At 44.0% G+C, this 23,429-nt stretch overlaps 1 protein-coding gene across 1 annotated transcript in view; it reads left to right on the top strand.

The window, feature by feature from the left end:
• The window catches only part of CNTNAP2 (contactin associated protein 2), a 1,494,727-nt gene that overhangs the window by 1,357,835 nt on the left and 113,463 nt on the right, over positions 1-23,429 (top strand). The window contains exons 19-20 of the mRNA XM_088799852.1: positions 15,191-15,427; positions 21,566-21,699. Coding sequence (XP_088655978.1) covers positions 15,191-15,427; positions 21,566-21,699 — 371 coding nt within the window. The remainder of the gene's footprint in view (positions 1-15,190; positions 15,428-21,565; positions 21,700-23,429) is intronic.

The raw sequence follows: 23,429 nt of genomic DNA, 5'->3' as shown, positions 1-23,429 counted from the left end.
AGTACACACATACGAAAGGGGAAATGAAATGAAATGAAATGAAAGCGTTTCCGTGATCCAGATGGGCTTGAGCTCTCTGACAGCTCCTCGTATCCCATCAGTTGATTATTGTCACATTGCTGAAGCCAGAACCAAAATGAAGGCAAAGAGGAGGCGCTTAGCAGAGCAGCTTACACATCTCCCCCGCAAAGCTGATTTAAACCTAGGCTCCCCATCAGTCACCTCTCAAAGGTTCCCCTCCGTCCTGCACAGCAAAGATTAGTTCTTCAAGTTCCATTTGTGTGGGCATCACCTTAGTTTTCCCTGGAGGTCTGGGCAGGCTAGAGGGTTATTTCCAGCTGGAGCCACTGGAGCCCGAACCCACCTTATCCTTTTTCTGCACAAATCTCAACCTGACAGAAACTGTAAAATGAGACTCTTGACTTCCACATTCAGGGAACCATATCAAGTGTGCCGATTAGACTGATGGTGGGTGGGTTGCAAAGGGGGTGACCCAAGAGATCCAGGCCAAGCCCGTAGCAACCAAGGCTGTTGCCTTCTGCTCAAAGCTACCATCCCTAGGGTGGCAGGTTTCATACTGTTTTCTCTTCCTTTGAAACCTCAAGTTGGGGATGGCAAGTCCTTGCAATTTCTCTTTGAGGTGATAGGTTTGGCGATGTGAAATTATCGAAGAAGTGAAATAATCTGTGAAAGTGTTTCATCAAGGTTTTAAATGCTCAGGTATCTAATGTAGATTATGAATGACCTTCTGTGCTGGAAAGGGACCCCTTCTCCAGGTAACGTATTGAGATTTCTAATGGTTTCAGCAGTAGTATGTGCTGCAGCCCCTTTAAAATCTGTGCGAAATTAACCGCATTCTGCTGTAGGACTGCGAGGCCTGCCACCATAAGTGCCCCACCACGCGTAGCATACCATACTCGTGTCTTGAGTATATTTTGTTCTTACTGGCGGATTCTCCCTGGGCCCACCTCTACATTAACACGCCGGGGTCTTTTCAGACATGTCCTTGTTAGGCAGCTGGGCTGACATGAGAATATTCCAGTCCTGCGCTCGTCTTAGCAGACGCTGAAAGCTCCATAGGGTATTAGCGCTCAGGTGCTAGTTAGAAAGTGTGACCTGAATTTACTACTGCTTAATTCTTCGCAGAAGCTCGGTTGAGAGAAAGCCTATTTAGGAGGATGGCCCAGGGCCCTGCAGTCCACACACTGCCCTGGAGATGTGTTTCTCCACGCCCACCCTCCCCTACCCCCCAGCAGGCATAACGTCTTAAAAATATTGATATCTAAGCCCCATCTGGAAATTGGTCTGATGTGGGTGCTCAGAGAACACAGTAGACTATTGAGGACTGAGTAGGGTGAACACCGATGGGAAGAATAGAGGTAAACAAGGTGAGGGAGATATTGGGGTCGGGAATGGGGAGAAGAGGCCCAGATTGCACAGAGTGCAGTGGGTCATGGTAAGAGCACGGCTTCTGCTCCTCTCCAGGGGTCCTTTCCAGGGGGTTTTGAGCAGAAGCATGACATGACCTGACATGACATACATTATGAAATGATTACTCTGGCTAAGTTATCGCCTCTTTCTATTGCATCACTTACCCAGAAAAACTCAAAACAAGAAACAGTTGTCTAAGCTACTACTCAATTGTCGAATGGCAAGAAATGGCTAGGATCCTCAATTCCAGAATCTTCCCTGTGTCATCTCCCCAGACTCCTGGTAGAGATATGTAGAAGGCATATTTTAAACAAGTTCATAATTTTTTTTTAACCTCTAAGAGGCTGAAACACGAAATGTGAGCTTTCAAGTCCTTTGTCACTTTTGCATGTCCAAAGGTCATTCCCAGAAAGTCTAATTTAATAGTTTGGGACAGAAAGTAGGCATCTGTGTGGGTAAAAGCCTTCCAGGATGGTTCTAACATATAGACACCACCTTTTCAGAGGCTGGCAGAAATAGCTGACCTTGGCAGATGCTTTTATTTTTTCCTTTTTTGTTTGCTAGAGCTGTGCTGTCCTGTATGGAGGCCACTGATGGCTATGTGTGGCTACTGATCCCTTGAAATGGGGCCCGTTCAAACTGAGATGTACCATAAGCATAAAATACGCAGGGTATTTTGAAGACTTTGGGGGGAAAACAATCGGTGTAAAATGTCTCAATCATTTCTATATCAATTACATGTTGAAATGATAATATTTGGGGTAGACTAAATAAAATAGAATATGTTAGTTAAATTAATTCCCTAGTATTTTTTTTTCTTTTTTAACGTGGCTGCCAGAGAATTTAAAATTACAAATGTGGCACTCTCTGTTCCTGTTGGGCATGTGGGAATGTAGATGTAGACACTTCAAAGACGCCTCTTACAAAGGAACCCTAGCCCCCCATCTGCCAAACCTTCAGAACACACCTACCATGTTCGCCAGTCTTTTTTTATTTTTATTTTTAAGAAAATTGCTGCTCAGTTGCTTTTTATATCTTCCCAGCAAGGTATGAATAGAAAGTATTGAAAGGAGGCCCAACATAATAGTTAATAGTCACAACTTGCTGTATGTGTGACCATAAGCAAGTGGGTTACCTCCTCTGAGTCTCCATCCCCTCATCTGTGAAAACTGAATAACATGTGCCTGACGGTACGGTAAGGCTGACTGACATAGTTCCTGTCACACTGGCACTGCACTCTAGAGAGCGTGAGAGGCACCTGACTCAGCCAATGAGAGTTGTGTAAGCAGTGACAGCCCGCCTCCCCACCATTAAGAGAGGGGCGGAAATTCATCACCTCCCTCACGACTCCTGAGTTTTCTTTAGGTAATGCTTCTTTCAATGGACTGGAAATAAACTCTCTGAATGTCACATTTCATTCCAATATAAGTGCAAAAATAACTAACAAGCAAAATGTCATTTGGAAAGAGTACGTTTGATGGTCAGTCGGGGGTGGCCACGTGCCATCATTGAATGTCATGACTGAAGGGGAGGAATGGGGATCTTTGCTGAGACGGCACGAAAAAGGAGAGATGGCCACAAGTCTTAGAACACTTTAGTGCTCCAGTGAAACTGTTTTATTCCTGACGGTTTGCTTTATCTTGCTGCGTAGGTCTGACCCTAAGTCTTTCCACCTGATGGCTTCATAACCATTCTCTAATAACGCTCATCAGTCTCAAAATTTAAATTTTATCTTTGCACCATTTTGTCTCAGTGCTTCTATGGTCCAACACAAAAACTCACTTTTTCTTTTTTTAACTTTCTGACTGAATTCATTAAACCACTTTGTCTTCAAAGGTTTCCTTTCTTTTTCATAGACATGAGAAGACTCACATAGTTGGTTTCCGTAGTTCTCAGGAGACAACCCAGTTAAGCTGAAGCTGGTTTGTATGCAACAGGGCTGCCTACCCATCTCCAGGGGGTCCATTCCGCTCAGAATGAAGTTGGGGCTGGGCAGGCAGCATGCATTTCAACTCAGTGTCCACGGTAATCACGCTTTCTAATCACTGGCCCCCTTAGAACAGGGGTGTGTGTGCAGACACTTCTTCACACTTTGCACCATTGAAAAATGAGAAAGTAGAAAGACATGATTACACCTTCCCCAAACTCTGGAACAAAAGAAATGGCAACCGGCAGGACAATAGTACAGTTTAGAAATTTGATGTGTGTGTCTGTTGAGCTCTGTTTCTGGAGGAGAATGTTACAAGCAGCCAAAGCAAATGAATCAGTTGGAACAGGGACAACCTCGCTTCGGGAGCTAGGGTCCTTTACGTTAAACACAAGATCAGAGCCTTAAATGCCAGAAACCAGTGCCTTCAGACCGTGTTTCTTTGAATGATTGGCCTGGGTGCTGAAACTGGCATAGAGCCTTTTGCAGAATCCTGAACTGGAAGCAGCATTTCATGTGTCATGCAGTCCTTTGCACGCTGGCCTCTCGCCCGCCCCTGGGAGCTGCTTTTGCAGTTACCCTCGTGTCAAAGGATAGCTCAGTGAGCAAACTCGGGCAAACTCGGGTTCAGCATGTCACTAAGCAACAAACGCTTTCTGCAAAACCATTTATTTTGAGGTGTTCCAGAGAGAGAGAGAGAGAGAGAGAGAGAGAGAGAGAGAGAGAGAGAGAGAGAGAGAGAGAGAGAGAGAGAACTCTCACATATTTTCTGGGGGAAAATATAGGCACACATTTGCATACATACTACACCCATACACACACTCTTTCTGGAAAACCATTTTGAGCTTGATTTTATGTATATGGAGAGAGAGAGAGAGCGCTATAGACCCACACAGAAAGCCTTTTATTTTTATTTCATGTAAGAATACATTTATTTTACACAACACTGAAGACATCTATTCTTTTTCCACAGATGTGGTACAAAAAGAGAATCTATAAAGGGAAGGAGCTTCTTATAGAGGGAAAAATATTAAAGTAAAGTTTTAGTTGTCAGCTTTATAATTGAAGCTGTCTCCCCATTTAAAAATATTGTTTCCATTAAGGTAGAAGGAAGCGGATCTGGCAAGTACCCCACAATGTTAATTTCCCCAGGCAAATTACAGGCACATCTATAAAGATTTCCAGAGGGCTCTCACCATGGTGGTAGAACAAAGATTTCATCTTCAAGGTCACATGTGAAAATGCAATGAAGACTGACCTAAATGCACTCTTTCTTCTTTTTCCTTTTTTCCTCTTCTGATTTTTACTTCCATTCTCCTTTTCTCCTTCCACCAAAGGGCAGACAAAGTATAATAACTTTTTAATGACAACCTCATTTTCAGGAACTCTGGATAATTCATAATCCAGAACTTATTTTTTTCCAAAGTGCTCTGATCAATGACTATTTCTTCCTGATTTCTTCGCAGTGAATCTTTACTTTTTACCCCTTCTTTTATCTTCTTTGAAGAAACCATCTTCAAAAATTATAGATCGTGATAGAAACATACTGCCCATTCTTTGATTTTCTTCTGGGAGAGGGAAGGTGGTGAGGGATATAACTCTGCAAAAAGTATGAAGATGGCCTAACTGGTCTGTAATACCATTAATTCATTATTCAACAAGTGAGAATTCAGTAGTACCTAATAGGTGCCAAGAGTTGTGCTGGACTCTAGAGATAGAAAATCAAATAAAATATAGTGTTTGCCCTCAGGGAACCAGTAGTCTTCAGTAAACCATAATTGGTTATATATACATATATATATATATATATACACTACCAATTGTCGTTTAGTGTGAGAAAGTGTATGGAATTACTATACTTTGAATTTATGTCATAGAAGAATGAGTGTTTAAGTCTAGTTTTCACAGATACAAGTGATAACCAATGCAAAACAAAGCCAGGGAGGGTCATTGCCAAACCAGGAAGGCAGTCAGTGCCAGAATATGCAGACTCAGCGGGAAGACAGCACCTGGCCTGGGGTGGAGCCCAGTGGCTCTTGCCCTGTCCATTTTTGGACTCCATATAGCATCACACATAGTTTTCAATGAGCCTACTTTTTTCCCAGGAGGCATAGTGTGACCTTTCTACTCAACGTCTAAAAACCCTGGGGGGCCTCGGATAGCTTTAATGGGATATAACCAAGTTCTAGAGTGGCATGAGGTGGGACATCATTAGCTTCTAATACTTCATACATCTATGACCCACACAGGAGAGCAACCCTAGGTGAGCTTCTTTAAATCACTCTGTGTTTATGTGACCATCAGAATTGTCTACATGAATCCACTTGCTTTTTGATAAGTGAAACTCCAGCTGTGATAGTCAACCCATGTTAAAACTACTATGCAGTGCGATATGTCCGCTAAAGACAACTGGCGGAGGTTACAAGGCAAAGTTCTCATCCTCGAAAGCTCGTGTGCTAGTGAGCTGCCAGTTGCATAAGTCAGTCATTCAGCTTCCAACTTCCTCACCCCATCACATGCCTTCCTTTCTCTTCACTCCCCTTCCGAGTATGAAAGAGTTGGTTGTGGGCCCCTCTGTTTCCTGCTTATTTGCAAAAAACTTCCTACGTGGAGATAGATAGATAGATAGATAGATAGATAGATAGATAGATAGATAGATAGATAGATAGATAGATAGATAGATAGATAAGGCAGATGGATGGATGGATGGATGGATGGATGGATGGATGGATGGATGGATGGATGGATGGATGGATGGAATGATGGGTAGGTAGATGGATAGATAGATTGATCCTCAAAATGGTTTTCCAAAATTATTTGTGTCTGTTTATATATTTTTTCCAGAAATGGGGCCATGATGGGACAATAGTATTATATTAAGGTTGGTTTCTTCACTTCAGTTTTGCTTTGAAATAGTCCAGGAATTAGTCTTTATGTGTATATATTATATGTGTGTATAATACACACACAGAAATGTGGTGAAATGTTAAAAGTTAGGGAATCTGGACATGGTGGATATGGGAGTTCTTTGTGTTAATCTTGCAAATTTTCCATAAGTTTAAAATTATTTCAAAGTATCTTCTAAAAATGTTTAAAATAAGTGATTCCAAACCTTTACAGCCTCCATCCTGCCTTCTTTTCCAGCAGCATCTCCTGCCACAGGTCACCCCACATCTAACATCAAGGTACACCCAGAGACCCCGAGCACACGCTCAGGTCTGGTTGCACGTTAGAACAGTCTGTGAAAATGCTGAAATATACAACAGGCAGGCCTTTGTCGAGACCAATTAAATCAAAACTTCCAAAACTGAGCCTCAGACATATTTTCTCAAAGCATGGCAGAGGTTCGAAGCTCTGCCGTAATTTCCTTCAGCCCACGCCGGTTCACTCTTCTGCTCCTTTGTTCACGCTGTTTCCGTGCTTGGAGCACCCTTCCTTGCCCCCCTTGTCCATCTGGCAGCTACGTCGTCTGTTGGTGGCACCCAACGCATGGTCACCTTCTTCATGAAGTAATGCAGACATTCTCACACACCACCCACAGAAAGAGCCAGGTTTTCTTCCTTCCTGCTGTTTTCTTCTGCACACTCGGCCATTCTAGATCTCATTCTTTATTCTGTAATGTGTTTCACTCCATGTCCCAATCCACAGTGAAGTCCTTTAGGGAAAAAGCCCTCATCGGTTTGCTTTTGTTCTCAGCATGGGCCTGGCAGGTGGTAGGATTCCAAGGATTGTTTACAGTATCAAAAGCAAATAAGGTGACACTTGGTAGAGGAAAGTTATAACAAAGAGCTATGAGGGAGCTCGAGGAGGAGCTCTTTACACCTTCTGTGGCACTCGGAGGAGATGGAAGAGTGAGGAAAGAACCCACCTGAAGGGCAGGGAGACATAGAGGAGAAGGAAGCAGGATGTGATCGGCAAAGCGAGGCCGTCAGGCTGGACCACATGCAGAGACTGGGAGAAGCGGAGAAAGGAGCAGGTCCAGACAATGGGGTAATCGGGTCATTCTGGAAGCCGAGTTGGCGTCTAGCATGGCGCCTAACTACACTGAGTGTCTCAATCATCATTGTGGAGTGAATTAATTGTTGTTTTTCCTTAATCTTTTGGGGGTGGCATCATGAAATCTCATGAAAACTATTTACCCTCTCCCCAGAAAAATGCATACACACGTACTCTTGCCTGAAATGTTATAAGATTTACAGATTCTCTAAAATGTATCCAGTGACTTCTCCCCACCCTAATGACATCCCAAATCTTAAGAAAGAGGATGAAATTTAAGTTTAAGAGCAACACACTTAGACTTGTATATAAGGAAGGTCACTCTGAAAGATTGTCAGTAAGAGACCCGTCAGAGGACACATTTTATGATGTAATTGCAGCTGTCAAAATGAGACCTCAGTGACTGAACCAGAGGCATGACAGAGGAGAGAACAGATTCAGAGACAGTTCCGGGGCGTGGAAATAGGGAGCTCAGGGTGACTTCTGCCTTTCTGCTTTTGAGTGACAGGTGGATGGGGTGTCATTTGTCAAAGCAGAAAAGTCGGGGAGAGGAACAGAGTTGCACGTGACGATGAATTTGGTTTCGCATGTCTTGAGTTTGAGTTTCCCAAGAAAGAGCTAGGTGGAGCTCCCTTGTAGGAGGTGGCAGGTGGTGGGGGACAAGATTGGGCGTTCGTTCCCCAGGTGTGGGCTGAGAGTTAGAGGGCAGAAGCCTCAGCGCACCAATATTTTCACGATACCGAGGAAGAAGAGCCAGCAAAGAGGACCCAGAAGGAACATCAGAAGAGGTCAAAGGAAAAGCAAAAAGAATTTTGAACGGTTCAAAGTGTTCAGTCAGCCCAGTAGGAACAGAAATTGTCCTTTCAGTTTGGGGATTAGGAAGGTCATGGTGATCTCAGTGACAGCCACGCGACTTCATGAATGGAAGCCAGCACAGCCACTGAAGAAGTGAAAATGCAGAGACTAGAGGGATTCCATAATGTTCCCTCTGGAGGAAAATGTAACTGGGTCCCTGGACAGAATTCTAACCTTGACCAGTTCCTCCTCCTTGAAAAATCCTCTGTCCTTGGCATCACTAATACCACGTGTTCTCGACGGTCTTCAAATCTCTCTCCTTCCTTCAGCTGAGTCTCTCCTTTGTAAGTTCATGTCCCCGGACCCATCTTTAAAATGTTGGCTTCCTCAGAGATCAGCCTTCAGCCTCTGGTTCTTCTCTCTTCAGGCATCTCACCCAGGCTTGTGGTGTTAAACACCATCTATAATAATAACTCTAAAATGTAGACTTCGAGCCCAGACCTCTCCTCTGTATGTTGAAACACTCATCTGCTTCCCTGACTCAAAGGCACCTCAAACTGTATCAGTTCAAAGCTGAACTCATGGTCCTGTGCACATCCCCACCCCACCAGGACCATCTCTGTGTTCCCGTTATCACTAACATCACCTACACCCGTGCAGAAATACAGGCGTCTTCTCCTTCACCTTTGCTTCGCCTCCCTCGCTATCCTCACGTTCTGTCCAGTTTACCCCTTAAAGGCCTCTTTATTCTGACTACTAGGCCAGTGGATTTGTAGGACCGATGAATGGTCCAAACCATAGTCATGGTTACTCAGTCCCATTACAACAGCCTCTTCAAAGGTCTACCTATATCCCCTCTCCTCTCCCTCCAATCAAGTCGCCAAACTGCAGCCAGAATGATCTTTTAAAACTGCAAATCAGATTATATCATCTCTGCTGAAAACCCTTTATAGTTACCCATTACTTTCTATACAAAGACCAGAATCCTCAAAATGCCACTCGCTTTCTCTCTACGAGCCTCGCTTCCTGCCACTCTCCCCTGAATGGTAGCCATCTGGGACTTACCTGCGTTGGTCTTCAGCATCCCGCCCTTCCTCAGGGACGTGGCACATGCTGTTTTCCCTTCCTAGGTTGCACTCTCTACGTCCAGTTCAAGTAAATCTCATCGATTACTTAAATATCATTTGTGATATCTACTTCAGTGATTACTTAAATATCATTTACTCCCTGTTAAATCTCTAATAGCTTCATGGCTTATAGAAGGCACTTAATAAATATTTTAAAGAATATATGAAAAGACTGGCTGCTAGCCAGAGGGAGATGTAAGTTCAGGGAAGCGTTTCTTTAAAATGCAAATGACTTAAAGCCCAAAAGCAATTGAATGACTTGCCTGCCCAGGGTCTAGTTGGCGGCAAAGCCAGGACGAAACCTCACATCTTTTGATCCCTCCCTGCACATGTACCCCTTCGTCTGTGTCTCAGATGAAGTTTGCTGTAGTGGAGGCCTCATCTCACTTGCCCTTGCTGAAGCATTCTAACCTGGTGACCAGCATATATTCCAGTAACGTGTGTTGACACAGTGTCAGGAGTATGACCCTGGAATTCTGGATGCAAACTATCTTCCTGTTTCAGGTTTGAGCAAAGGTGTTCAGTGCTGTGGGCTCTAACACTCCAAGAGAGAAGGGCCCCTGGCTCCTGCCCAGTCAACTCATAGGCCGCGCAGCTTATTAATGTTTAAAGTAATATACGTTACATGTGTGCCTCACGGGCAGCACATGCCACTCAGGCTAAACGTAAGAGAGTTTTCTTTGGTGTTTTTTCTCCTTTGTACAGATTCAGACACTTGACGTTTATTACATAGAGACTGACCTGGAAGTAACCTGGCCTTTAGAGAGAATAGTGAGAAAGTGGTTACTATAGATATGTATTCACCTGGGGCCACAGAACAAGCAGAGGTGAACCTTAACCCATCCTGGGTCCAGTGTCGTTAGTCCAAAGCGATTATAGTGCATTGCAGGAAACACCAAACAAACAGAATGAAAAATTCAGGAGGGAAATTCAGAGTGGTGTACTTGGGGAGAAAAAGTAGATTTTGCCAATGTAAGGCCAGGAGAGAAACGTTGCACTTCAGAACAGCAGGATCTTGGGAGTACAATGGGAAACACGTGTAAACAGAGCTGGGCCTCCCAGATGGCCCTGGAAGGGCCTAACGCAGAATCAGGCTGCACACAGAGGGGGGATGTCCAAGGTCAGGAGAAACAGAACTCCACAGAATTCACTTCACATTGTTGCTAGATGATAAATTAAAAAGGCAGTTAATGACAGTGATTTTTCCGGGCAGTGGAATTAAGCCATGAAAGCGTTGAATGACCCTGGGCTGGAGCTGAGGCCTGCGCTTCTGCCAGTACGGCGTCTGCTCCCCCGCAGTTCCTGCTAGAAGTTGTAGAAGCTATACAGAGCTTTCAGGGTCTAGAGTAGCTGGAGCAGGGTAGAAGAAAGCTTTGGAAGGCAGAAAGGAGCAAACAAATATCATTTATTTACAGCAGAAGGTAAAAAGAGGGAAGCCTTTTATTGTGGACAGAATGTAGCTTCCCCAGACTTTATATGTTGAAGCCCCATCCCCCAATACAATGCTATTTAGAGATGAGGCTTTTAGAGGTAATTAGCTTTAGGGAAAGTCATGAGGATGGGGCCCTCATGATGAGATCAGTGCCCTGAGAAGAAGAGACCACAGAGATAGCTCGCTCGCTCTCTCTCTCTCTCTCTCTCTCTCTCTCTCTCTCTCTCTCTTTCTCTCTCTCTCTCTCAGTATATCTCTGCCTTGTGAGCACATAGCAAGAAGACGACCATCTGCAGGCCAGACAGAGAGCCCTCACTGGTAACAAAATCAGCTGCCAGTCTGATCATGGACTTACAGCCAACAGAACTGTGAGAAACACATTTCTGTTGTTCAGTTACAGTACTTTGTTACAGCAGCCTGAGCTGACCGAGACAGCCTCCAAAGTGGGGACTCCAGGAATGTGATTGGCTTGAATGACTGGGTCAGTGGCTAAGGGAGTAGAGGCAGTTCACACAGACTGGAGATCAACTGTGACCGTCTCTTCTCAACTCCATATTTAGTGATATGTTGGCAGCGTGAAGTCAGGCAAGCTGGGAGTTTTTACACCATGGGAATAAGCAAACACTTCAAATCAGGGTTTTTACCCACTGGAGAGCCAGCTGTTCAACATTTACCAGCACCACACACACACACACACACACACACACACACACACACACACACACACCAGCATACCACTGGATAAGTGCCATGAAATACTTGTGGGGACAGAGTTCCCTGGAGTTCTCACATTCAAAATAAACCTTAACATTTTTTTGTTGTCGTTGCTCTTTCTGTTTTAATTACTAATACACAGTGGCACTCTTCAATTATCTTTTATTACCCATCCAGAGCAATTCAGCGTTTGTAGACTCTCCTGGCAAAGTAACCATCATTTAAAGCATTGTTTCTACGGGGAAATATTTCCAAATTGCAAGTTCCTGACTTTAAAATAAACTTTCGGCAAAGAACCCCTTTGGGAGTTGGGGACTTTGAATTCTGGGTCCTCCTGGGGACGTTAGAGAACAAAAAGAATCATGTAGATTTAAAATATATAGGTTGCAAAAGATATCGTATGCGAGAAGGCAAAAGGAATAAAATTATTGAACTTGGAGGAGAAAGAGATGAGAAGCAATTTAATCACGGGGGTGAGTGCCAGCTGTGGGTGTGTTTTTCCGCTGTAATCATCAGGGATTTGGGTAGAGAAGGGGGGAAATATCTTTATGGGATTATTCTGGGATGTACGGTTTGTAGATTTTATTTTGAACATCTCCAAACTTATTTTCCCCAGTCAGGAGTAGTTTACATAGGATCCTTTTGGAGGACCAGGAAATACTAAGATAAGATTACTTGCCTGCTTCAAGGTTCCTGTCACCTTCATGAGGCTAAGTCTACAGATGGCAGAATGTATTTTAAAATTTTGAGAAACATGATATAATTCAACAAATCCCTTTCATGGCACATCTTGGAATGTAGTCATAATACATCTTAGAATAAGTAGGCCTAAAATGTATCACGTTCTATCCAAAAAATGAATATCATGAAACTTAAGCTAACCCATATTTGTATAAAAACCTTAAATCAAGTTTTCTAAATCAATACTTTTTGACCACGTAATGAAGGAAATTATGTTATTTGGGGTTTGTGCAATTAGTATTATTTTAGTTATTCATTCAGAAAGGATGGAAGTATATTACTTTCCTAAATTACAATACTCTGATTTGGCATTTCCTGAAAACAACCTGAAACAAAGAAATGACAGCTTCAATCTGCTACTTTGAACCTTAAAAGGGTCACAGCACGGCTAGGCCCTGGTTTAACTGTTGGTTTACGATGTGGTTTCAGAATAACACTTTAAGCATGATAGAACCCTTCCTCCAAAGCTCACATTTAACGACGACTCTAAAAGACACCAAAAGTGTTCTCCGTAGCATATTTTTGGTTTGTTTATCTAAAATCCTGAGCTTTCTGAGTGTCCCTTCCTGACCGTGACCAGTTTAGTTGAGAAACGTGTAGTGTCTCCCCCCGGCAGGCCCACCCAGCCACCTGCCCCCCAGGTACACCGTCTTACCTCAGCCTTGCCTCCCAGGGTCTCAAGCATCAGCTGGGGAGCCTGTTAGGCGTGTGGAAGTGTTTCTGCATGCTGCCTGCTCCGCTAGAAGGCTGCTCTGCTTCCTCTCCGTCTGTACGTAGCAGCCCGCCGCTGCCTCCGTGGGTCCTGGCTCCAATGTCTTTTTGCCCAGGAAGTCTTCCTGGGGCCCCTGGTGACCAGGTTCCCACCTGTATACACCTGATCCTTACTGACCACTCTGCCTTATAACCATGGCTGTTATTCCAAATCCTCCTGTAGATCAGAGCTCCGTGAGAGAGCAGATTCTAACCTCCGCTGCCCGCATCCTGCCTGGCACGCCGCCGGCCCTCGACAGATGCAGAAAGTGGGACAGCCAGCTCAGGGTCTTCAGGCAGCAGGACGGGGTTCTTAGCACATCGCCCGCCGAGAAAACCGCATTTAACACTCACCCCACATTCGTAACACACTCACCATGTATCCGGGTTGTTGATGTGTTTCCTCCCAGACCCACTGCTGGACAGAGGGCTTCTCAAGGGCCGTGACACACTTGATGCATCTTTACATTCCAGTATGTCCTGTGACTGGTATGGGTTAAGTATGTGTTTGATTATATGTTTCCCAAAAAGGACACTGGCCAGTTTTGAGCAGGACAATTTCCATTGTATAAGACAGTCCCACACGTGACAGGACCTTGAGTGGTCCTGCCCACGCCCACTAAATGCCAGCAGTACCCCCTGCCATTTGGATAACACCCTCCCATACACACACACACACACACACACACACACACACACACACTTGCCAAAGCCCTTGTTTGAGGGGGGTCAGGAGGAAAATAGGACTGCCCATAACTGAGAGCCTGTAGTTAATGAGCTCCTGTCACCAACTCAATGAGAAGCAGAGCATGGCAGGCTCTGTGTCAGTGCCAGAGTGACTCACTGGAGTATTGCCTGTGTGTGGTGGCATCTGTGGCCCGCAATAGAACATGGTAACCTGTGTTTGTAACATAGCTAACTGATTTTTATTGAATGCTTCTCACGTACCCCAGGCTCTAGGCTAAGTGTGCTACATGGGCTATTTCATCCTCACAACAACCTGTGAGGCCCCATTTTTCAGAGAAGGAAACTGAGGCTCAGAGAGTTTCAAGCCACGGACCCAAGTTAGTGTCAAGGCCGAGATTCCCCCGGGATCTGAATCCAACCCTGGGTCACTGCACTGTCCTGACTCTGTGCTGGGCGTCTTCGAGAACGAGAACATACTTCAGAGCTCCCAGATGAAAGAACCCCTTTAAAATGTGGCCCTCCTGTGCTTTATTATGTGAAGCTGTGGCTCACCAAGTATATTCTGCACTGTGTTCATTTAGTGGGATGAGAATAGCGGGTTGCGTGGGGAAAGAACTTCGAGAAATGCTTTCAGAACAGCGTGTGCAGAGGGCAGTGAAACAGTCACTGTGAAGACCAAACAAATCTTGAAAGGTACCTCAGCCTTTCACAGTGAGAAGGAGGTGATTTTAGAATATTCAGAAACAAACAGTGGGCAAAACTACAGCAGGAGCTTGTCTGGCAGGAAATGATTAAAAACCCATTAGCACTGATTAGGCGAAAGGAAAAGACTGATGAACAGTGAGTGACCTTTCTTCTAATTTCTTAATAATAATAGGTACTATTTATTATGTGCTAAGTACTTTCCATTTTATTTTGTAATTTGCACTATTATTAGCTCCCTTGCTCAGCTAAACTACTGAGGCCTAAGAACTTGGTTAAGTAACTGCCCCTAAGACCACATAACAAATTCACGGCAGCGCCAAATTTGAAGCCAGTTCTATCTAACTTCCTGTCTCATGATATTTGAACACTAGACACAACCCTCCCAGGACTTTGCCAAGGGCTTTCTAGCATGAATGTCCCAAGCAAAACCATCTCAAAGAGGACGCCCGGGAGCTCCTTGAGTTGGTGGTTTATGTTATAACACTGCCTGTATTTCAGCGTATCTCTTCAACCTAAATTAGTTATTTGGTCTGAGTACTAAACATGGCATTTTTTTTCTGGTATGATTTACTTTTCTTAATTTTACTATTATAGTTTAAGTTTACAGATTGCCATATTGCTACGTGGTTTTTGTTTGGTTGTTTTTTTTCTTTGTTTGTTTTTGGTAACGTATTCTTGTTGATGAAACAACATCCATCTGCACGGACATTTACCCAGTCTGATCTCCTTCCTGGACTCAGAGTCTGTTCTCTGCAAGCTGCCTTCGAAGCCACTCCAAAACTAACAGTCTACCCAAGTTGAGGTTGGTGGTGGTATCAGCATCAGACTTCTCATGATTCAATTTTCTTTTTTTTGTTTTTGTTTTTTTTTTGTTTTTTTCAATAGATGTCGGTGCGTTTTTTGAAGAGGGGATGTGGCTACGGTATAACTTCCAGTCGGCCGGGACCAGTGGCAAAGAATCAGGCAGCAGATGGGAGAACTCGCCCGAGCAGCAGAGCTCCCCACTGGACCTGGCCCGCGAGGAGATCCAGTTCAGCTTCAGCACCATGAAGCCGCCCTGCATTCTGCTCTACGTCAGTTCTCTCAGCTCAGACTTCCTGGCGGTCCTCGTCAAACCCACTGGTAAGGACAGGGAGATTGGCCACTTGATGCTGGGTGGATAGAATATGCTAGTAAGAGCCTGCCTCATTCTTGACTTGTCCCTTACTCCCCATGGGATGCTAAGCAAGCCATCCAACATCTCGGAACCCCATTTCCCTCTCTGAGACCCAGGAAAGCAACTTGTCGGTTGAGTGCTTTAAGGCAGTAATGTTGTTGGGGCAGGTTGAGTTCTTCACAAGAACCATAGTACAAGAATATGAGACAACTTCATATGTATAATGATGATTTTTTTTGTTCCTATCAAATAAATACATTCACTACTGTACTAAATAGAGATGAGTTTTGCAGTGTTCAAATTAATTTTCTCTAAATCAATGAATTATCCTGATTTATGATCATGTATCAGTAGGTTCCTGCAGAGCGTAGGAACTTTCAAAAGAAATCGAAAATCAGAAACATTTTCATTCCTAACCCCTCTTAGAATTTTACAATCATAAACTATATCCCGGACATAAAGTTTGCTTAAAGCAGGAGTATATTTACACTTGTAATATCCAGGACCTTCTTCATCTCCAAATATGCATTGAGTTCTAAAACACTGAAAGTTTTAAGAAGATCACTTTTTAACAGATGAAAATGTTTTTGGTGGATCTCTCTAACTCATTCCCCAGAGAGCTGGTAGAGCTGACAACATGGGGGCTCCCTCACCCTTTGTCTCACTCCTCGATGATTAAGGCTCTGCAGCCTTCTTAGCTCTTCCAGGTCGGAGCCTCGGAAAGATCAAGGTTTTCTTCCATGGGAACCAAGAATTATTAATATTAGCCCAATTCAGCTAAAACAATTTTTGAGGAAGTCATTCAGGGGAAAAAAGATCAATAAGGACTATTCCAAAATATCAGAAAAAAAAAACAAAACTAGAAAGTCTTAACTAAATGCCCTGGCACCTGTCATACTTAACATACTGAAAGCTGTGTTGTCATCGCTGTTCCCCAGAAGCAGGTCCTCCCCAGCTCTGACGGTGCCACCACCTCTCAGACTCCTGCATTCACAAGCCTGGCATCATCCCTGAATGTTCCATCCTTTCACCTCTTGTGGGCCATCCAGGCAGACAGGTCCTGTGGGCTCTATGCTTCTCATGTCCTTCAAGCATGTCCCTTTCTTCTCTTCCCCACTGCTACTGTCCTGCAAACGTCTTCTAATTCAGGGCTTCCCGCCATTGTTCATGTTGGGTACACATAGAAAATTATTTGAATGGCACATGGTGACGTGAGTGAGGTTGTGTTTGGAAGGCCACCAACCCAGTGTCTCCAGAGGCCCTTGCCTCCTGCAGCTCTGCTGAGGTTTGAGGGGAAGCCATGCTCCTGGGATCCCATTACTCCTTCATGGGACAGCAATACCCTCAGTGTGTCCTCCAGGATGCTCTGTCCCAATCCATCTCTCTGCTTCCAGTCGCTCCCACCGTAACCTGCCCAGCACAGCCAGAGTAGGTCTTCTTTTATACCCAGCACCACTATCATACAATCAGTAGTGCCTCCCCCCTTCCCAGTAACAACAGAATAGACCCCGAGTCCTGCAGCCTTCCCACTGAGACCCACCAGCCTCACAACTTAGAGCTCCAAGTATAGAATCAGAATGTCTGGGTTTGAATTCTGCTTCAGCATTGGTGGGTTGTGACATCTTGGGTAATCAGTGAGCCAGTTCATGCCTCAGTTTCCTCATCTGTAAAATATTGTCTCCCTCATAGCAGTGTTGTGAAAATCCAATGAGTTAATAAGTGTAACACACTACACTACATCTACGTGTTAGAGGCTATTATTATCCAGAGTCCACTAATTTCATCGACATTGCCACCTATTCAGTGCCTGCTCTTTACCTGCAAGGAAGTCATTATTCCCCCAGTGCTCTGTGGACGTCTCTGATCCTGCCCACCGCGATCCCTTACCTGGAAAAGCTCCATCTCCCTCTCTGGTCTAATACCTGCCTTTCATTCTAGACCCAGATCAAGTCTCACCTCCTTTCAATGACTTCTATTTTATACTCCTGCTGCACTTATTTTCAATGTCATTTGTTTGGCACTTACTGCACTGTATTGTAATCTGTCTTTGTTATAAATACACCCTGTCTTCTGAGCGAGATGAAAAGCTCCCAGCCCACATCAGGTGCTCTGTAAGTGTTTGCTGATGATAATGATGATGGCCAGTAAGAACAGATCTGTTAAGCACATTATTTGCTGCAGCCAATAAAGGAGCTGCCCCTTTTAACAGCTTTAATTCCCTTGGGAGATGAACGTGAGCTGCAGGAAATGAAGTATCTCTTCCCTTTAATAATATTTTACTTTAACGACCAAATATTAATATTCTCCCTATAATCATTTAGTAGTTTTCTTGTGCTATTATTTGAAAGGAATAAATATATCATTTGAATTTTATTATTTAAGAATATTGCCATTACTGTTTATAGATATTCACTACATATAAATTTAAAGTTCCAGCTCATCTTTTTTCTCAAAGCACATAATTTCTGTTGCCATTAAGTGAAGCAGTTATAGACATTTTAAATCATATTTATGAAGTTCAAGAAAGCCAGAACAGAGAAAAAAAGAATGAAAACAACTTAATAGTGAGTTTAATAAGCTGGGGAACCTAAAGGGATCCAGGACATAAAGGGATACAGTAGGCAGGGAAATGTCCAGTAGTTTTGCATACTTACCAGTTCCTCTGATCTCTAGCCTGCAAACACAGAGCCTTCTCCTACTTCTCATTGTATCCCCAGGTCTGGGCACAGCCTGGCCCACACGAGGGGGTTGGGACAGGTGCATTAGAAGTGAACTCCACACTTACAGCCAGCCAAAGAGCTCACTTTCAGACCTTGAAAACTTGGGTACACCAGTGCTTTGCATGGGCACTAAATACATGTATTCCGAAGAAATGAATAAATAAATGATGAATGACTATAACTATATATTTAAGAGAATTGGCTGTGATTATACAAGGTTAGAGCACAAAAGTAAAGCGGAGCATAATACCTTAACTCGATTTTTCTGCATATTGTTCGCATAACTGCCTAATCATCTCCTTCACTCCTAAACAGTAGATTATTTTTTAATGCTGTTAGGGTAAAGGGGAAAAAACAGGGTAAAACACTGAAGAATGGGGAGAGCAGCAGCTCAGGAAAAGGGAACAGCATATTCAGAGTTCTTGAGGTAGGAAGGAGAATTGTATTTTCTGGGGAATAAGAGAAGTCGAAGGTAGTTTGAATGCAAAAAGTGAGAAGGTAAGTGGCATGGACTGAAAATAAAGTAACAGGCGGAACTCAGATGAGTCAGGGTATCATAAGCTTCATTAAGGATGTATGTCTTCATCTTATGAGCAACCGGAAGGCTTTGAAGAGTTTTAAGTGAACCAGAAATTATCAATTATGCATCGAAAAGACCTCTCTCTCTGCAAAGAAAACTTGGGGAAGGAAAAAGAACAGAAGCTATGAGACCATCATTCATTCATTCAACAAATACTTACTCAGCACTTTCTAAGTATCAGGCATTATTCTAAACATTTAGAACAAAGTCATAAAGAATAGAAACAAAAATTATTGTTCTTACGGAGCTTACATTTAAGTGGGAGAAGACAGACATGAAAGAAAATACAAGAAGTAGTATGTTATTTGGTAAGAACTATCATAGGGAAAAAATAAGACAGAAAAATGAGGGTCTGGCTGAGGGAAAGAACTGGGTAAATTCTGCTTTTAATGAGGAAATCACAAGAATAATCACTGAGAAGACAATATCTGAGCAAAGACCAAAAGGGGGGCCGGGGTCAGCCAGGCAGATGACTGAGGAATGAGCATCCGAGATGGAAGAACCAGCAAGTTCAAAGACCCTGAGGCAGGACCATGCTGGCTTCTGGGGAAAGAGCAAGAAGGCCACTGGGGACAGGTGAGAGTAATAAGACATTAGGTCACAGGTGATAGGGGAAGACTAGCTAGGGCCTGGTGGGCCGTAATGAAAGCTTTGATTTTTACTTGGAGTGACACAGGAAGCCATTGGAGTGGCCTAAGCAAGAAATGGTTCTGACTGCCAGGTGGAGAGGAGGCCGGGTCTGTGAGGAGCAGAAGCTGGGTTGGACTGAGGAAGGTGAGGGCAGGGAAGAAACAAGGCAGTTAGCATGGGGGCTAGTACAATAATTCAGGCAAAAAATGGTGGTGACTTCGTCTAGAGGAAGTGATGGAGTGACAAAAAGCAACAAATTCAAGGGACACTTTGAAGAGCCAAGATTTGCCAGCAGATCATATGTGTGCTCTAGGAGGAAGTGAGGCATCGGAGCTTTTGGCAGGAATAACTGGAAGGACGAAGTGAAATGTGGAAATGTGGGAGATTGCGATGGAATACCTTTTGGGGGGGAAAGATTGAGAGTTTGGTTTTGCATATGTTGTGTTTGAGGCGCCAATAAGATACTTCCTTTAATGGGGTTCGTGGTGAGGAAGCAGAGAAAATGGGAATTCACCCGAGAGTGAGATGAGGTCGAGATGGTCACTTTTAAAGGACAGACTGATTAGGATCAGGTGATCCAGGCAGGAGATGACCCAGGTGAAGCTCAGGGGGTGGCCGTCCGGTCATTGACATGCAATGGCCGGCACAGGGAAGACAGGCCAGGAGCCGCGTGTGGAGCTGCACCAGCCGGGTGCACAGGCTCCCGTGGGAGTCACACAAGGGCGTTCCAGGTGCCAGTGGAGGCCCTGTGCTCACAGGGATGGAGAAGAGGGGGTGAATTTAGACACATCAGGAGACCGAAGGCAACAGCACTTGGTTAAAACGCCATAAGCGCAGGAATCTAGGGTAAAGCACCACCAAGGTGAAACTCAGAAGCGTGAAGGTTCGTCAATTTGTTTAGAAAACAAGAGTAGGCAATGCAGTTCCTTCTTGATTGTTCTGATGAATGTTTCTTTCAACTCTGGAAACATGGTGGAATATTTTAAGTGGCACACGTAATGCTAGAATGCCTGAAGAAGGAAGGGCAGCATTTAGAAACAGTTGCGTTCATTTATGTGCATATAAGGGTGGAGAAGTATCTGGAAAGAGATACCGCCAAATATTTAGAGTAGTTATCTCTGGATGGTGGAGTTTCCGGTGACTTTCTTTGATTTTTTTTTTTTTTTCCTTTCTACAAAGTTCTAATTATCTTGTTTTATTTCACAACTTAAAAATCAGAATATCAGTTTTGTTCCTCTCGAAGGAAAACGAAAGTGACAACAAAGAAGAATCTATGAGGTGATTTACGATTGGTCAAACGCTCACAAGCCTGCTGGCTCCATTTTTAAGCTCTGAGATGTCAAAAGCTATTACCATAAAGATTCCACTTTGACTGAAAAATTAGATAAAAATACTGATGTTTTTGAAAATCATAAATAAGACATAAAATTATGTTTGCTGTGCAGATTAATTAAAAGCAGGGACTAGACTATTACATTAGTCTTTCTGCATATTGTTTGTCATTAGTGGGAAGAAACAAGAAGCCGGGGGGAAAAGACTAATTTGTCGAGGTAAAGTGAGCTGTCACAGACGCTGAGGACTCGGGGACCTGGAAGCCCTTTGTTTTGCGTTTGGATTGATGCAGTCTCTCACCTCTAGGAAAAATCCTTTGCATTGCTTTCTTGGTCTCTGTGAAGCCACCCAAAATCCCATGTATTTATCTTTTATAAATTATGTTTATTTGTAATACTGTCTGCTCACGATTCTTTCATATGCCAAATGGCACCCTTTGCTGGTGCCATGAGACCCTCCCTGCCTCGTGCATTTATTTTTGTATTTCACAGAGTATTTTGTAGGGCCTGCAGGCATCTCCACAGTCCCACGTAGTAGATGCTCTCATTCTTCCTTCCCAGGCACGCTTCCAGCTTGGATCATTTATACCATCAGCTGCTACAACTTTGAGACGATGGTCACGCTGACGGCTCATTGTTGGCAGACCATCAACACACGGGTGCCCAGTGCTGGTCACCTGTGTGGATTAGCACATATGAGTCAGAACGGCATTGGGGTTGATGGACATCGAAGGAGAGAGCTGAGTTTAGTGGAAACCAAAGTGTCAGTGGGGGGGTGAGGAAAGTTATAGGAAATGGAACCCAGAGCAAAGAGTTGCTGAGTCTGTTCTGTGCTTTATCCAGGAAGCTTACAGATTCGGTACAACCTGGGCGGCACCAGAGAACCGTATAATATTGATGTAGACCACAGGAACATGGCGAATGGACAACCCCACAGTGTCAACATCACCCGTCACGAGAAGACCATAATTCTCAAGGTAAACGTGTCCATTTTTATACGACACAGTGTGATACACGGCCATTGGTTCTGTTTGGTTTTGCCATGGGGATGGGGCAGATGGAAGAAACGATTGCTTGTACCGTCTCCTACGAATCCCTAACTAGTAAAGTCGGAAGATACTTAGTTCTTTACAGCAAAGACAAAGATGAAGTTGATGGGGATGAAATGTCTTAGGGAGACGCTAGAATCAAGGTCTGCTCTGTATATTCTTCGCCACGTTCCCACTTGTGGCCCTCACGGCTGTCAGTCTCCTGTTTTTATCCACCGCGCCATCTTTGTTCCCCCTGCTCTCAGATGTCTGAAGCTTACTGTGTTTCCAGCAAAGGTTATTCTGGTTTATCGGGCCTGTTTCTTTCACTACCCCACCACAGTATGAATAACTATATATTTTTGTCTCTGTGGATGCTTTGCCTTAAAAAGCCTCAAAACACAGACCTCCCCCGGAATCTCATAGTTTGGGTGCAGCCTTTCAGCACACAAAGGGATGGTTTTATTATGACACTCAAATTTTATTTCAGGTTCATTGATTGTCCCTACCCCCACCCCCAATTTTTCCGATGAAGAAGCCAGCCTGGGTGACACCATGAATAAAACATAACGTGAGGAGGTCTCCCTGGGAACTAAGCCGAAAGATCAAGGATGGGAACTGTCACTGCATTCTCTAGAAGGAGTTCAAAATAGATACCTGTCAGCAGAAAGAACATCAGGGGCTGCTGTTTTGTCAGTGGAGTGGAGTGTCATTTGGCAGGGGTTCAGCAGCCTCTCAGACCTCCTTCGGATTCGGCAGCTTGCTGTGGGAAATTCAGATTGCAAAGAAAAGGCACAAATCCTGTCTCTTTCTGAGCAGCGGTGGATGTCAAATTCATAACTTGATATGGAGTTTCCACTTGGCCTTTAGCAGTAAGTGCCAGAGGGTATTTTAAGGAGAGGTCTTTCCTAGGAAAACGACAGTTATAGCTCACTGTGCAGTCAATCGAATGTGAGGTAAATAAGATTATCTCATAGTGAAGACCAGAGTCCCTGCATGTAGTTCAGTGCCTGGCACATAGTAGGTGCTGAGTAAACCAAGCCCATCTTTAACCATAACTCAAGGTGTATTCAGAAAGTCCAGAATTAGTAAGATTTATACCATCGTGTTTACTGGCTTTTGATCAGAGACGTTCTCTTGTTTTAAACCAAGCCATCTGTCATCTCTTGTAAAGTAAGTGATTTATCTCACCGTTTCCCCATTGCAAAGTAATATTAAAAGTTAAAAAGAACTCAACAATTGTTTTTAAGGACAGTATAATAGAGGAAACCGCTACAGAAAGAGACTCTTGCCGGGTTGATCCTCACGGTCTCCAAGAAAATGCCTTGTGTATTAGGACCAAGACTGTGGTTGTGGAACCACGTGTAAAGATGAGGGTGGGGGAGTGGGAGCGGAGGGTAGAGCTGATAGTCTAAATAATCCACTTCTGGGTATATTTCCCAAAATGAGAGTCTGGAGAAAGGGTAGGGTAAGAAGGGCTCCCTTCTGGCACATTCTGCCAACTGGAGATTCTTTGGAACTAACCAACAACTCTTTAAGAACAAACATCAGCTTAATGCCACCGGCTGTCTGCCACAGTGAATTAGAGATTGCCCTGAGGGAGGGGAGTGGGGTGGGCTCTTTTAAGAACTTAGGGCTTTTGAAGCACGAGAGCCCAGAAATCCAGCTGGTGATGGAGC

The sequence above is a fragment of the Rhinolophus sinicus genome, chromosome 8 (genome assembly GCF_057876585.1).
Source record: "Rhinolophus sinicus isolate RSI-liver-muscle chromosome 8, RSI-T2T, whole genome shotgun sequence".
NCBI classification, from domain to species: domain Eukaryota; kingdom Metazoa; phylum Chordata; class Mammalia; order Chiroptera; family Rhinolophidae; genus Rhinolophus; species Rhinolophus sinicus.
This window is presented reverse-complemented; position numbering and strand designations above follow the sequence as displayed.